Raw genomic sequence first — 17,310 nt, 5'->3', positions numbered from 1 at the left:
GAAGAAAATTTAAGTTTATACGCGCCTGGATAAGGAAGCTAAGAATCCAATATTGCCGTTTGGTCTTCAATTTTTACCATTTCATTCAATTCATTGCCAAGCTCAAAAACTCGGATCTCTTTAATAGTTGTCTTACACTCCTTTAAATGTTGGTTCTGAGAATTTGACAGTTCAACAAGATAATACATGAAGGAGAAGATAGCTATTGATCTCCCTTGAAAATTAAAGGGTGCTTGAATGGTTAGCTAGTGATTTGAGATCTTTCTTTGGTATAGAAGGTAGTGTTGTTGCCCTGTGACTTTTTCGAGGTGCAAAGTACAAAGCCAAGTTTAGCAGATACTTTTACTTGTTCATTTTATGCTAATCAAACTTGTTTTCATGTTAAGAGTTTTATACCAAGCCTGAGTAATTTAAATAAGCTGAGTCACAACATCCAGTGTGCTCGGTAATGTTCGTTAAGTTGTCTGATTTGTAGATAGCACTCGGGAGCTCTTCGTGTTTTACGAAGTGCGCACTAACGGCATGACACTTTACGAAATAACTGTTCCATTAAGACTAATAACAGCATGCCTTTAGATTAACCGACTGCACGAAAAAATAGTTGTCGTTCTGACAATTGATCGTTTTATTATATTCAAAATAGGGAGAAATTTACTAAGATTGGCTTTTGCAATTAATAAAAATAATGTTAAAATCTTATTTAACTAAATTTCTGCCGTTTTCGTTTCTGTTCAACTATTGTCAACTACACAAACTCAATCCAAATAATCTCAATTTCTAACAATCCACTAAAGTACAATTAACTTTATAGTAAGCCTCAGTAACATAACTAGCCAAAGTATAAGAAAGTGTCAGAAATTTTATATAAATAGCTAAAATACTGATTGCAGTTCTTGACTAGCTACAAACTTTCTTTTGTGTCTTTCAACCTCCGAGTGGATGCATTGTCTCTCCTATACTGTATTCTTTTTAAAGGAGCCATTTCACAATCTCTTATTAATAAGTAATTTTTACGATGAAAAAGATTATTATTCGAATTGTAGTTCAAAACAATCAAGATTGTGTATACTAAGGTAGAGAAAACACCAGTAAAATTAAAGAAACATGGATGCTTAATACTTGGGAGAATTGTGATGTTTTCGAACGATTAACTTCAGACTGATTTAGGCTCCATTTTTCAGTACGCACCGCCCGAGGTGTAGCTCCTTAAACTAAGTTTTTCCCAAAGGTACACTGGAACTATACAAAACCTTGTTCTTACAAAACCTCACAACACCAAATCATAATTTTCGCTAATATAACACTTCTCTCGTTTTGTTTTTTCGGTCTTTCCTTGTAGTATACTATCGCCTATAGAGACCATTATGGCAAAACACCTAGCTTTTGAAAAAGAAAAGCAGAACTTGACAATAAATAGGAATACTTGCCCGAACCGACTAAGTGCTATTTCCTTGCAAAAAATAAAATAAAAAAGACAAATCAAATGTCATTTCACTGTGTTCGTAAGCATAGATGCTAAAGTGTCTTATTCAGTTATCAGTGTTCTTTTGAATGTACCTCAAAGTATCACCTCGTCTATTTTATTGACTGGAGATAGTATGGTACCACACACTGTTTGTTCTGCTTTCGTGTTCGGGTTCGGCTAAGTCTTTTCATCTCCCTCTTGCTCTCGTGAGCTGATGACAGAAACAGTCTAGCAGACTAGTAGGCCATCTCAGCTTCGCTTTTAAGATGAACTAAAATGTCTCAAAGTTGCTCCCTTTAGCACAAACATCAAGGAGTCAGGAGCGTGGAGGGCAGATAAGGCTTCCTGTGCCACGTAGTCCGCCAAGGAATAACGTTTGGTCAAAACAAAATGAAAATAAAAATATGCGCTGCCCCCTTCATCTTTGTCTGCAATGTCAATCGTCGTGACTGCCTGTTGCCAGTTCCAAGATGGTGTTGCCAGGCCAGGGGATAGTTGGAAACCGATTTGGAGTGGTGTGCAAGTGACGACATCGCCATAATCAACGGTCAACCGATAGCAAGACCCATCACTTTCAAAATCCCTAATAAGTTCTACATCCAACTTCTAAGCGTCTTGTTGGATATTTTAGTTTCCCGTACTTCGTGACTTGTTTGAGGGCTACTGAACGAAATCTAAATTCTAGAATATCAGGCATTCAGTTACAGGTCGCTGTATGAAACATGCCACACTCTTTCTTGGATTTGTTACCGTAACATTTTAACCTTCCTTTGACGTTTAGGACTATCCACCTTCCTAAACCTGTCAAACCTCCCTCTCTCGTTACAGTAACATTCAGTTAAATTACTGCCGTTATGTTAAATTACTGCCGTCTCATTGGTGCATGAATGAACCTTTTTTACTCTTTATGACTGGCTCTTGTTCCAGTAAATGGCTCCTTGTAACAATAGTTGATCAAATCGTCACTTTCTAGATCTTCCACTCAACCCTTCTCTCACTCAGAGCTTGATCTGTGTAACATACAACGACGTTTCTTCTTTCAGTTAACTATCTTTCTTCCATTTCACTCGTCTAGACACTTATTAGCCCTTTTTAATAGCTGTACACCAGTTGCATCCTTCGTTTTCCACCGGAATGTCTTCGCCACCTCGCACTATCAATCCCGTTAAGTAAACATGACCTTGCTCGCATAACTTCCAGACGCCTTTTTGGCAACCTGGGAAATTTGCGAAGTCTGTTGTTTCCTCGAGTGGTAGACGTCGAAGGTGCACCTCTCTCCTTAACAAGTTGACGATTTCTTTTATCCATTGAAGGTCTAGAGCTTCATCGTTACCCTGAAGAAACATTGCCAACTGATCGCGAGCCAAATTCAGTCGAGTTTTACCTCTCCTTGTAAAAGCAGTTTGGTGTTTCGCAGCTTTAGCTTGGGTCTCTAACACTTGAGAGTAAAGACAGAGCTTTCTTGTATGTTCGTGTACCTGGCTTAGAGCTTTCAAATCCATCTGAGGTTGCTCAAGGAACTCTTTGATATCTTCCAACGCATCCTTGGTAGTGTTTAATTGTTCATCTACGTCCAGCTGCTGTTTGGAGGTAGCTTGAACTGCGTGCACCTTTGCTAGTACCTGCTGTGTTGCCAGTGCTTGCTGAAGAATCATCAAGTGATTTTTAAGTGTGAAAAGAAAAAGGAAGTTGCGTTCATGCATTTGACGCACATTACACGGGAAAGGTTGTAAAACGCGAAGAACTGTTTGTGGAAATTTCAGTTTCGTCACATCATACTTTAGATGCCTTAGCTCCCTTCCTAATAGATAGAAGAGTTGGAAACTTCAACTGCAAGCTCTAGTACTTGTTCCTTGACAGTTTCAATGTTCTTCAGCGTCCTTTTGATGAGAGTTCCATAACGATAGCTGAAAGTTATTGCTGTGGAACATCTGGGACAACGCAAAAGTTGAACTTCACTGACTCCTTCACTGCCCTTGGGTGTCTGTCTTGACATCCAAGCGTCCATTTCTTCAACTTTTATAATGTGACCACAGTCGAAAAGTTGCAGACATCTTACGGGTTCCTTTTTGTTACCACGTCCATCAGGTAACATAGAAGAAAGCTTTTTAGCGTGGCATACGGCACACAAATTGGGACAATTTTCTCCACACAAACCAATGCATGGGTGGCCGCATGAAAGCTTTTTGGAACAGGGAGCATCACATCGAGGACGGTCGCATTCTTCACCACAAAGATTGTTGCACTGGTAATGAGGACAACTCCACGTGCACGGTTGTCTACATGGGTTGCAAGGCTTTGAACAATGCTGCTTACAATTCTCATGAGGACACCTACGACTGCATTTACTGACACAAGGGGGACACGGCTCACAGCAGGCTGCTCTGCAACGGTGCAAGCAAACGAGAACGCGACTACACCGATTTTGGCACATTTCGTGCGAATCCCTTTGCCGACAACCTCCACATGTTCCAGTGCACTGATGACCACATTGCAGCTCTGCTCCACATACTGCAGGGCATCTGACAGATTCAGGGTTTTGACAGCAGCGCATTTTTATCTTGTGACCACATTGTAGCGTTTTCGTGACATGTACGTTGCAGGGATAAACATCCTCAGAGCAAAGACAACTTATTTTGTGGCTTCCACATGCCAAGTCCTTTTTGACTGTAACAGTGCATTTCACTTTATTGCAGTCGTCGCTGCATCGCCCTCGGCAAGGATGTTCACAGGAAAGAACCCGTTCACAAGGAGCGTCACAAAAAACCTCTTCTGGTTTCAAGAAGCATTGCATATCTTTCTTGTGACCACAAGGTAGTGTTTTCTTCACCAATGCATCACATTTTGCATTACGCTTTTCATCTTCTAACGCTTTCCTCGCTTTTGAACATTCCACGCGCCCGTTGTGTCCACAGGGCAGTGTGACATCAACCTCCTCCTGGCAAATGCACTCTTCAGCATTTTCACAACAGGGAATAGTTACCTCGTGTTCACAGGGCAGTTTTCGGGTCATCAAAATCATGCAAGATAACCCCTGTGTTCCAGCCGTGGCAATCGAACAGATGACAGACTTTGTATGTCCACATAACATTTCCAAAGTGACTTTCTTCTTACACTTGTATTCTTCAGGATTTGCGTGACATGGAAGAACGACTTTGTGCTTGCAAGACAGCTCTATCTCTACTCTCTTATTGCATAGCACTTTCTCTAAGCCAGCGTTTTTGGCATAGCAGGCCATGGTCTTCTGGTGTCCACATGGCAGATCGACCACAACATTCGTCTTACATTTGTACGTTTCAGGCTTTTTGTTACAGGCTATAGTTGCTGTATGTCCACAAGGTAACGTTGTTGGTACCATCTTCATACAAGGTCTTGCCTCACAGTTTCTACCACAGATGTCTTGACAACGGTGCCCACAGCCTCTAACTCGCTCGCATGGCTTTTTACAAACAATTACAGCTGGATCCGTGGAACAGGGCATCTCAATGTTGTGCGAACATGAAGGAATTGTCACGTTAACCATCACCCTGCAATCTTTACACGGAACACCAAAGTGGCACTGTTGTTGGCATGGATGACCTTGGATACATTTCTTGTGACACATTCTTGACAAATGATATTCTGTGGGTCAAGGTGACATGGGATGATTAGTCTATGATCACATGGAAGAGGCTTTTCAACCAAACGTTGGCACCGGAACTTGCTACAGACTTCATGACAAAGACCAGGACATTCGTGTCCACAGTGCAACCCTCTACTACACTTCTCAACGCAACGTGGTGGCTGGTTCTTTTCGGGACACAAAACGCTCACTCGATGCTTGCATGACAGCTCAACTTCAATTGTAGCGTTACATTGGCATCGTTCTCTGCACTTCTTGAAACAGAGATGTCCACAATCCAGAATTTTGTCGCAGTCGCTGTTGCACTGACTTATAAATTCTGGGAGCTTTGAAACACGGCATAACCATTTCATGTCCACATGAGAGAGTTTTTTTGCAGTCAACTGTGCAGCGTCTTGTGCATGGCTTACCACATACACTTTTACATCTGTGTCCGCAGTCGAGAGTTTTCTCACATTTCACTTGACATACAAATTCTTCAGGCTTTGAACCAACACTGTAATCTTTGTTCGTGGCCGCATCGAGGAATAATTTTCACCAAAGGAAGTGGACAAAAACAGTCAATCGGATGATGACATTGCCTTTGACACTGATGTTCGTAAGGGCAGATTTTCCAACACATCTTTGGACATTGTCCAGGTTCGTGAAATTCATCTGTAGGATGACATGGCCTGTCGCAGGCATGACCGCAATCAAGACGTTCTCCACAGAATGTGTCGCAGCCACCAAGGGGAAACTTTTGCAAGTCACTCCAATGTTTTACTTTGTTGACATTGTTGTGCCTCTTGCAAACCAGTGTCAAGGTTTCACCTATTGCCTTCTTTGTTTCTAAATCATCACATATCTCCTTCCAGAGCAAGCACTGGCTTTTGAGAAGGGTAAAGTTTCCGATGCAATAAAATCCTTGACGAGCTCTTGATAAGGAAACGCATATTCTGTTTGACTCTTTTAGGAATCCTATGGATCCTATGGAGTTGCTTCTTACCAACGAAAGAAGAATGATGTCGTTTTCTTCACCCTGAAAGTTGTCGACAACGCACACTTTAATTCCATCAAACTCTCTTCTCGGCATCCTGTTTTTGAGCTCTAAAAGCTGGCCTGTGTACATGGTAAGGATTGTGATTTGCTCTCGCTTGTATCCTTGCAAAAGAAGGTAACGGCAGAGGGCCACTAAGAAGCCAGCCTCATGAGGATTTGAGTAACTTTGCAGACCGCCAATGAAGACCTCAGCCTGGCAGTGATCAATAAAGAACATATTGTGCTCTAGCCCAGAGATGTCTTTAAACGTGTTCACGGACTCATGGTCCACGATCTCATGTTCGTAAACTCTTTTAGTCAGGGCAGCAATCTCAGGACGCATGCGATGCTGGATGCAAAGGCGTTTGCAGTCCATGTTGTTTAACACCATTCGCTCGAACAGCGAGATCCCTAGATTGTATTTTTGGGCTAATTCTCTAACTGTTGCTTTCGGGCGAAGCTGCTTGTGGTCTCCAATGAGAACTGTATGTTTTGTATCACGCGAAAGAGAAGTGACGATGTGGGCTTCCATAACCTCAGCTGCCTCTTCGATGATAACGATTTTTGGGGATATTCTCTGAAGCATTGATTGGTATCTGGCAGCACCGCTAGTTGTCATTCCAACGACTGTTGCACAGCGTATGACTTCTTCCTCCTCTTGGGCTTTAATCTCATCCAATTCAACACAAAGCTCTTCATGCTTTTGTTCGTAATGTTGTTCGCATCTTTGGATTTCTATTCTGTTGCGTTCACGGTAGCATTCAACCCAGTAAAGGTATAATCTGAGGCGCTCTTTTGGTGGCAAAAACCAAATATTTCCCACCCTCATTGCTTCGTCACTGGGCATTATGGTTTCCTTTCGCAGCTGCCATTTTACATTGCCCGTGTCTGCTGTAAGTGTGATTTTGTTGTCTGTCTTATTCTTTTGCTTGCTGCGTTTCTTGGTGGCCGTATTTCTCTTTTGACTACTTTCAGCTTCAACACATTGACCTCTTTTTCTTTCCTCTTTGGTAGCCTCACCTTCCTCCTTTTTCCAAACAAATTGTTTGCCCTTTCTCTGGTAGGTAACCGTTTCCCATTCCTCGGTGTCTTCAATAAACTCTCCGTCATTTTCTTCTTCGTGGTTTCCTCTGTCTAATTGTTGAAACTTCACTAACGTGTATTCTTCACCCTCAATACATCTTTCATTCTGGATCCATGTCGCTTCGTCTTCCACTGCGATGGTTTCTTCATCAACATCAGGTGGCTTCACAATTTCCTCCTCGCTTTTTTCCTCTACTGTATCAGGACGCTTGGGTATGGGATCGCTTTCATTCTCGACGTTTAACAATTGACTTTTCTCCGCAAGCTGTTTGGCAGCTATAGATTCTTCAACCTCCATTGAAACTGGCAAATGCGAGTCATTCTCAAAGGATTGCTGTAAGTCGTGTCCCGCTAACTTGTTACTGGATGAAAGATCTTCATGAACTGTGGCCTCCCTCCCAACATTAATGGAGTCACTCGTCGAAGTGCCATTAGATAGGACATGTTTGCTTTTAGCTCATTCGCATCCTCTGTATTTGTCGACTGAATTTGATTTAACTCAACTGACTCAATGGGACTCACCTCCCTATCCCCAGTTGCTATTTCCGTTCCTGCATTCTTTTGTGGACGGTCTTCTACGGACTTGTCTTGGAAATTATCGCTGCTGGTGTTTTCAACAAATTGTGTTCCAGTAGCGTGGTAAAGAGCGTCATCGTCTTCATCTGCATTGTCTTCTTGAAGAATAGATCCATCTTGGTCCTCATCCTTCTGGCTTTCTAGTAACGCGCTTTGTCGTTGGTTCAAATCATTCATCTGGGTGTTGTTGCACAGCCATAATTTGAAGGTATTCGATGGGTTCTGGCAACTGCTTGTTGCGTTGCGTGGAAAGACTGCCCCATAAAATTGGTCTGCATGTTGTGAGGTCATGCCAGCTTCCAAATCTTGAAATTCCAATAGTACTCTGTCTGCTTTGGAAAGAACTTTCTTACGATACTCCATTTCCGATGTCATTTCTTTTTGATTCTCTTCCATTTCCTCCTCTGTATAACTGCGGGCATAATTTCCTCTGCGTTTAGTAAAGACCTTTAAATTACAGGCTGCCAATTCCTCACTTTTGCTTCTTGAACCAACCCGAATGATCTTTCTTTTTGGGAGAAATTCTAGTACCTTTTCGAGAAACTGATCCAGTGCGTGATTTGTGAAGCAAACCATTAACATCGGTGAAACTCTTTCTGGATCCCACTGCTCTCGATTCTCAAGCAGGCATCGCACAATTTTAGCTCCAACGTAGGTCTTTCCCGTTCCTGGAGGGCCCTGGATAACGGAAAATTCAGTTGTTATTGCTGTTCGTAACGCTTCCAGCTGGGAGCCGTTTAGAGAAAGTGTGTCTGCTGATGGCCAAGCCTCAGGTTTAAGAACAGGAAGCTGCTTTAGTTTTGGTGAATTCCGTGCAGTAAGGGCCTTGCTGAGATCATAAAACACCGGATCTTGGTCATCCTCGCGTCGTAGATACTCTGGTGGTTCCACTTGGGCACTACATTCAACCAAGTACTTTGTGAAAGGCATGCTGTCTTCGTTCAATTCCTTGAGTCCTTTAAGTACGTGACGATAGGCTTCGAAAAAGGCTGGTGACTCAACCATCTGATATTCCTGTTGGCGCTTTTCAATATCAAAAATATTTTGTTCTTCGATGATTTGAATGTCAAATCTTCCTTTCTGCAGGTTCTTTGGATCTCGATTAGCAACCGTGGCAAAAAGCATTGTTTCGAAGTTATCTTTTGAAAGGCACAGGAATGAACCAAACATAAGCCTTTTTGAGCTCGCCCATTTTGTCAAAGGAAACTTGGAAACATCAAACTGAACCCTGTATATGATTCCAGACAGTGTCAGTTCCTTACCAACAATTCGTACCCCCTGATAGCATTTAATCAACTGTTTGCGTTGTGCTCTCGGAATGTTGTGCGTAATATCATAAATTCCTTCTCTTAATGGCTCAAGGAAATCCTCTCGAAGCAATCGGAACTGCACATCAAGGTAGTGCTCAACATCTTCGAATCGTCCCTTTTTAATGTTTTCACGTAGGAAGGGCTCTTCTTTAGACTTAATTTCTTTGTTCGTGGGACATATCGGCATGTCTCTAAAATCGTTTGGCGGCTTTTGTCCCGCCCTGTTGGTGAAACGCCTTCCATGCTTTTCTCTTTCGGCCTTGATGATGTCATCTCTTCTTTGTTTGAAATCATCTAATTGCTTCTTCAATTCCTCTTTTCCGTCAATGTTTGACTGATCCAAGGTTTCTCTCAGTGGGTCGTAAGGTGGGTCCGCATACGAACTCGGTAAGTGCATCAAGTACTTGTTGAAAATTTTGATTAGCCATTCTACGAATCGTCTTTGAGATTCTGGATCACTTATTGCCGTTTTCGCTTTTTGAATACGATCAAGTAAACATGGAATTTTGAAACTGAAAAAGGGAGACCCTTTTAGCGCAGCTAGAATCTTATTTGTATTTTCGTTCGCTGGCGCATCACAGACAATTGCTAATGTGCAAGTAAGGTCGAAGATGAAGTCATCACTGTTGTGCTGGTCCTCTTCTGATCCAAGAAAGAACTTGAGCCGAGCCATGCCGTCATTCAACGTGTGTATCACCTCAATGCAATCCTTTTCTTTTAAGGTCTTAAGATCCAAAGTGAATCCTTTCCTGGAGGATGATTTCTTTTGGTCGCCTTTTTGTGTTCTACCCGCAGGAGACTGTTTTTCTTTTTGTGTTGCTGATGTTGCATTTCGATTGGTTGGATAAGGTCTTCCTGGTCGATGTTCTTGGTTTTTACCTGCATCATAGGAAGAAACCATTCTGATATAAATCTTTACCTTCCAACACAGTTGTAAAGTAGCTCATACTTTCTGATTCGCTTTTATTTTACCCACCTGAAGGTTTTCCTTTGCCAATTGTTGGCGTAAGCTGTTTGGCTCTGTCACCTTCCTGTGATGCTCCTCCTCTACCCCGCCCTTTAGAATCTTGTTTCTTCTGTTTGTTTAAAATTTCACCTTGAACAAAGAAAAAGAAATGTGCTTAATTTATTTATTTTTCGATTGCTCGTAGTAGTCATTCCGAACATGGAAGTACAACCAAAGAATGACAGCAACGCCTTCCGCGGCACATTTGAATCTCAGTTGATGACGTAACACGTCGATTTCAGATAAAAGGCCGAAATAGCCGTATTCCATGAAATTATTGCTGAAGTATATGTAAATGCGTTTTGGAATTGATGCTGGTAATTTGTTAGAGTGGAAAGAATGGCGAACGCTTTAATCCAACGGCTTTGTCTATTCTGGAAATGGGATTCGCACCAAAGTGCAGCCAGTATTTTCTAGTCACAAGTAATTCACCTTCTGGATTGGGTCTACTTGTAGATGGTCCAATTGCATCTTGTGAAACTGAAGATTGAGCTTTCCCTCTTCCTGTGTTTTGCGTTCTTCCTATGTTTGACTCGGTTGCTCCACGATCTGGAAAAGACGTTTTGTGTTCAGATGTTTTCAATCATCAAAGGCCGTGGAAAATGCCTTGAAACTAGTTAGAAGAATTTGTATCTTGATATTGCACTTCACCTACCTGGATTAGCTTTTCCTTTTTTATTAGCTGACGCTTGTTGTTTGGCATTTATCCCTTCCCGTGGCTTTCTTCTCCAGCGGCCCCTCCGACCTGTATTCTGTTTCGTAGGGTCACCACCTTGAAGGAAGGAAAACGGTAATACGATTTAAATATTTGTTGGAACGTGTTTGGTGAGAGAAACAATTTCTAAAGAGAAAAAGATCTTCGCAATTATGTAGCAACTTATGCAGGAGCAAAGGAAGACGATATTCGATACAGGATGCGAAAATCTGACCTGTACGATGCAACTGCACCAGTGCGCCAGATACGGAGCTAAGGGGAAATGGAATTTCACCGGAAACGGTATGATGGAAGAAAAGGTTGAATCTTTATTTTTTTATTTAAATATTGTAAACTAATCAGTCGTAAGTTTGCGTTAAAAAGCGTTTTGCAAACAATGCCTGAATGGGTCGATTTTTATTAAGTTGAATCTGTTGAATTTCTGATTAAGCTGCCCAGGTGCTACCGTTGGCCAGGGCGATAGCGTTATTTTTTTTCAAAGCAAGGCACTTCTCTCACAGCACTTCCTTTCACCAAAGTAGTTTACCAGCTAACGTTTAGGAAAATCTAACAAAATGCTACACAGAGTTACATGGGATGGACTAGCATCCTACGGGGAAGCAACTATACTTTTTGCTGCTTCACGCTATAGAAATCGAAGATCAACACAAAAACCATCCAGGTTTACATACCTTCTGAATTAGGTCTGATTCCAGACGGTCCAGTTGCACCTTGTAAATCCGAAGACTGACTTTTTGCTCTTCCCGTCTTTTGTGTTCCTTCTTTGCTTGGTTCCATCGTTGCTCCAAGATCTGAAACAAAGTTTGCTTCATTTGGATTTCAGGCTAACAAAAATAGAGTTTCAGCTGTCATGGACATGTAGTTTTACTTAACATCCGTACAAAGTCGGACGTTTAAAGAATGTATCATCCGGGGAAATTGTCTAATTCTCCCAACAACTACTATAGAAAGTGCATGAAAACCAGTAAGGAGAAAGTGTTTGTTGACATTGGTCTCCACCCACCTGGATTAGCTTTTCCTTTTTCACTTGATGTTGCTTCCAGTTTGACATTTGTCCCTTCCCGTGACTTTCCTCTCCAGCGGCTTCTTCGATGCTTTTTCTTTCGGGTAGAATCACCATCTTGAATAAAGAATTGACGCAGATCTTTATTAGGATGTATTTGGTGAGAAAATCAATCATTTACCAGAAAGAAATCTTTTAAGTTTAGCACAAAGTTATGCGTGTGCAAAGAAAGATTTAAAAAGATTTAAAGAAGTCTGGCTTTAACGGAAATCGTAATCTTTGCAATGTCTGTGCAAGAAGAGGATAATAATAGGAGGGTTAGCTTCCATGGGTGACTGTCAAAGATCTTATCGTGGAGAGAGGATGATTTGATTGGAATGCATTTTGGGGATTAAGGGACCAGTCATTATTTAGTGGATGGGGAGAGCTGGTGCAAATAAAAAATAGGGGGTGGGTCAATGATATTTATGCAGGGGAAAAAGGGGGGACATTAATTTATGCAGCCACATTGGAGAGGTTTAAGGGGGTGAGTGGGTTAGAGGAGGGGGTGAGGTCAACAAAAAATGTGCTTCATAAAAGGGGAGGGGCAGGAGAATTTGAACATCGCCTTCCTCCACCACCTCACCCCTCTTAACAATTAAACGTGCTCTACCAATCTATAACCACAAACATCTATGTTGTCGCAATGAGTTCCGTATAAACTTGTTGTGGACATTCTGACAAAACTGAAATTCAAGACCGTAAAGTTTGTACCTTTTAGAACTTTTTATCGACTTGGGCAACAAAACCATTTTTTGAGATCTGAGACTATTTAACGACGAGTTGTACTTCTTCTGATAGATGATTTTTCTAGTCTATAGTTACCCCTCTTTATGAACCTTTCTACAACACTTTTACAAAATTTTGAGGCCGCTCGGAGGTGGTCAATTTAATTACCCACCTTCTGAGCCGTGTTTACTTGGTTTTTCGTCAGCGGATGCTCCACAAGCGCCTGTTGATTTTGAATTCTGAGTTCCTTGGCTACCTGGTGCTGCCTTTCCTTGTAGTTTTTCCTCCTTTAGCTTAGATGTTTCTCCAGAATCTAAACATTAAAATTAAGTTCGGCTCAGTAACAGAAATGACGAAAAAGCTAAATGAAATATAAAGAAGCAAATTGACTCGAGTTAACGTTAAGCTGAAAAATGTGATCCTCCGCCCCCTCCCCCCTCCCAGTTTCAAACTTGCTGCTTAGTTTAAATGTAATCGTGAATTTCAGACAAAATTGATCAAGGGAGAGAGGAAACAAGGTATCAGTGTGAAACTGCATGTCTAAAATGACATTTTTAAGGCTTAGCCAAGAGTGTCTTAACTTTTTACAAAAGAAAGTGTGTTTACAGTAAGGTGATCGGAACAAAATAGGTCATTTTACCTTATTTTGTATTATTTAGACATACTCTTTATTAATTTAATAAACTTTTGGTTACCTTTCGAGTCGTTTCCAAGCTTTTTCATTTCATCGAGTTTCCCTTGTTGCTCTTCCTGTGAGGACATGGTGCTTAGGGGAGCGGGACGGCTGTACACAGGCTACATGGTGCCGAGTGATAATAGAATGATTACTGGTTTTAATTTCCTGAAGGGGCTCTGATTTTATCTCTTAATTAGAACTAGCGTAACAGTACCCAAAACAAATATACGCAAGAAGCCGCCAGCTTTCTTACCTACCTCGTTATGAAATAAGAACCATTTAAATTATTATAATATTTAATTATAAGTATCTATTAGCAACGGACCATTATTTTCTGCAAACTTTTTTTTTAGTTTATGCACCTCTGAATTTTTTTCGAAATTCTTACTATTTTTTGTTATACATATCGTTTTTGCAAACAATTTATTTTGTCTTTCCAGGCCCTGCAAACAATTTTTTTCAATATTTTTCATCCCCCTCCCCTCCAAAAAAATAATGGTCCGTCCCTTAGTGATGTATATTGAAGTGCTCACTGAACACTTTATATTAGATATTTTCCAAGTCAATGCGTTGCAAATAGCCAACTTTATGTTTTACCACCATAACCAATTATTGCCTCCGATGTTTGTTTGTCCCCATAAGTAGTCAAATACACAGTTATGACAAAAAAACAGCCAAGTGTTAACGACCAAAACATTGCCGTATTAATCTTAAGCAGTTTACAATACTTTACCAGGGTCCTAAAATTTGGAATTCTCTCCCAGAATCGATCACTGGTTCGACTAGCTTTTCTACTTTTTAGAAAACAGTAATTGAATTTTTAATGAATTGAGTCTAAATTGACCTATGTAGGCGCACATTCACATTTAAATTAATTACTAACATATCGCTAACCGAGGTGGCCTCCTCTATAAGCCTGGTGGTTACTTGATGGTCTCCTCGCCTTACCATAATAAGTAATATTTCAATGTTAAAGTGGCTAATAAATGATGATGATGATGATGTTGATGATGAATTTAGGTGTTCTGCACAACAGTTTGTAAATTCACAACCTGTGGATGTACACATTGTATCCCACAATAGCTTCCGTGAACTCACAGTCAACAGTTTGTCGCAAAGCAAACATAACGATGGAAGCCAGATATGTAGACGATTCACTGACAGTAACACGTCTCAGTTAGGATGACATTTTTGTCAGTTTTGTACAACTTAAGATGGTTTCCGCACAATTTTCGAGCAATACAGGCAAAAATAAAGTTACAAAAAGATCTTAGCATGGAAATTTAGTAGCTAAAAAAACTGCAAAAATTAATCGCCGAGAGAAAAATGGATGAAGTTGTCTTTATTTCAGTTAAAACGGACGTCTTGCGCCAGTTAAAAAATGGCGCGCGTTTAATACATTTTCGAGGTTGACTTTAATTTTCTCGAGAATGCTTTAGATTTAATTGCGGGGTCACTAAGACAAATGAATTTCGATGAGATCTTTTGAATAGTATACAAAATGTTGCCGTGCAATGGGTAGATTTTTGGTAGTTAATTTTCGCACTCATTGCTCGAACTTTCAGCGGAATCCGTCTTAAACATCAGCCATTATTAGGCCAGTATCATTGCAATTATGTCAGCCTTGACAATCGAGATAACTTACCGCAACCGCAAACGGCTAGCGAGATCAGGGCAACAGGATCAAGAAATGCCTTTGGAAAGAATGTGGCAAATCGTACACAGAAATGCGTTTTATAATGATGACTGGTTTCCAAGTGCTCGTTTGTGATCGAGAAAATCTTGGTTTTGTCGTTTATTTTGCTGTGCGAGCACAAAAACTGTCAAACCTCTCAAAGTTCCTTGTCTATCTCTGGCGTAAAACATGAAAGCAAATGCCATTCGTGAATAGTATTCATTTTGGGTCGAATTACCGCACAATTGCCTATGCCTTTTTCAACGCTAACAAACGCATTTTATCGAAGTTTGCAACTTAGCACCGACTGAAATACAATCACAGTCAGCTATCCGTTTGAAGCTTGTTATACTCTGACTGCAACTTATGTCAATACTTCCACCGCTCAAGCTCACTAAGAATTTGTTTAATGCATAGCAGTCATAAGGTCTCATAACATCCACCATTGTATTCTTTGTGCCTAAAGTGTTTTCAATTCACGGCAAATATCAGGAAGCTAGAACAAAGCCATGGTTTCATTGGAGCTAAAAAGAAAACCATGGAAGGGTCTTCTGACGCGACTTGTGATCGATGTTTGCCTTTCACTGGCAAATCTGATCGACGTAAATGCTAGCTAAACTAAATTTATTAAATGATTAATTAATGATCAGACACAATCTTCTTCATAGTGGACAAACACCACTTTCCACAATTCTACTGCAAAACAGATACAATGAGTAAAACTTCGTGTATGATTTAGGACATTTAGATAACTTCTGATCGTATTCAAACACTGCACATTCTGAATGAAATGAATAATAAAATGTCTTGACTTACCTGCAGTCGGCGTTGCTAAGGAAGTGTTGTCCTCATCTTCGAGGACAAAGTTGGCTTGCTTTGCTCAAACCATAAAATAGGTAAATCGGGTAAATGGGTTCTTCGCAAAATGGAGTATTTGAAGGAATAAACAGCTTTCGCACCAAAACAAGGAGGTGTGTGGCAGTAATTGCCTTTGTAATGCTCTTTTGTTACCAGTTTCCAATTCGGGAAGACTTGTTGACAGTATTGACATTAATCTTTCTCGGAAAAGAAATTAAAGGAAAAATAGATTGGACAACGAAAATGAAAAGTGGAAAATAGAATGATAGCTTTGGGTAATTGGTGTTGTGTACGAACTCAATCTAGAATAGTGAAATTCTTTGAAAAGGTGGAAAGAGGGGAAAGTGTATTACAACTTTTCAGGCTTCATCCGTGTTGAAATGAAACGGCTTAAATAAACACCATTCTTGTAGCTCATATGAGGCGCGGTGGCCTAATGGTTAGCGCGCTCGACTCCGAGTCGAACGGCCCGGGTTTGAGGCCTGGCCGGGGCGCTGCGTTGTGTTCTTGGGCAAGACACTTTACTCTCATAGTGCCTCTCTCCACCCAGGTGTACAAATGGGTACCGGCGAATTTACCTTTAAATTTTTTCTCACTCTATATAAAATTGTTGCTGGGGGTAACCCTGCGATGGACTAGCATCCCTATCCAGGGGGGAGTAGCAATAAATTGTCTCCTAGTCGCTTTATCGCTTAATGCGGAAACCGGGATAAGCTCCGGCTGTATGAGCCTCATGGCTCGGACACAGACTTTACCTTTTGTAGCTCATACAGTGAACTCTCTCTAAAACAGACGCTGTTGGGACCAGCTCCCACTGTCCGTCTTAGAGAGGTGTGACAGGTGTCCGTCTAAAAGGGGCTATGTCACGCAATTTCAGGCAATTTCGGCACTGACCAACTGTTCATAGAATTAACTGAAATATCACAATAACGGCTTAAAACTGTAAAAGAACTCAAAAGAAACACAGAAAGGCTAAAGAGTGTCGTGAATGGGCAAAATTCGAGAAGATTTAAACGGATTGCGTTCGAGTAAACTTGAAAAACGTCGGCCCGACATTTTTCAAGTTTATCACGATTTGTATGAAAGTGTCTTACAATGCTTGAAAAATTATCCTTGTTTGTTATGTGGCCGTGATTTTGTCAATGAAAGACTTTTGCTCTGCCAATTTAAAGTTTAGAGCTCTTAATTAACGAAAATAAATAGAATTACCTAAAATACCGTGACCTAGCCCCTTTAAAGGGAGTTTAGTAACAGAAACGCCTGAAAAACGGCAGGGACAGGACTAACACCAGGTGTCTGTTTAAAAGAGCTGTCCTTTAAGAGAGAGTTGATTGTATTCAAATGCATTACGAGGCACTTATGCACACCAGATTTCTTTCGTGGACATGGTGACCTATTCTACTTTTCTACTCAAGGGAAAATAAGGGGACCCTTTTTTGCTCTTGTTCTACTCTATATTTAAACATTATATCGCAGTGTTCAGCAAGGGAAAGTTTCAAAAAAGCTCCGTGTAAGCGTTAACTTTAAGGAAATCAC

The 17,310-nt window shown here is 40.8% G+C and overlaps 1 protein-coding gene across 1 annotated transcript; it reads right to left on the bottom strand.

The window, feature by feature from the left end:
- Positions 1-1,700: 1,700 nt before the first annotated feature.
- Positions 1,701-16,009, bottom strand: LOC144651992 (uncharacterized). The gene is given in 14 exon segments (XM_078512069.1): positions 1,701-3,272; positions 3,275-5,074; positions 5,077-5,398; positions 5,400-5,579; positions 5,581-7,578; positions 7,806-9,952; positions 10,050-10,169; positions 10,512-10,628; positions 10,735-10,851; positions 11,466-11,585; positions 11,798-11,938; positions 12,738-12,878; positions 13,261-13,331; positions 15,733-16,009. Coding segments are annotated over 13 exon segments (7,995 nt in total). The 5' UTR covers positions 13,328-13,331; positions 15,733-16,009; the 3' UTR covers positions 1,701-2,547.
- Between the last annotated feature and the right edge of the window lie 1,301 nt (positions 16,010-17,310).

This window comes from Oculina patagonica, chromosome 4, assembly GCF_052425735.1.
Source record: "Oculina patagonica isolate OP01 chromosome 4, crgOcupat, whole genome shotgun sequence".
Lineage (NCBI taxonomy): Eukaryota > Metazoa > Cnidaria > Anthozoa > Scleractinia > Oculinidae > Oculina > Oculina patagonica.
This window is presented reverse-complemented; position numbering and strand designations above follow the sequence as displayed.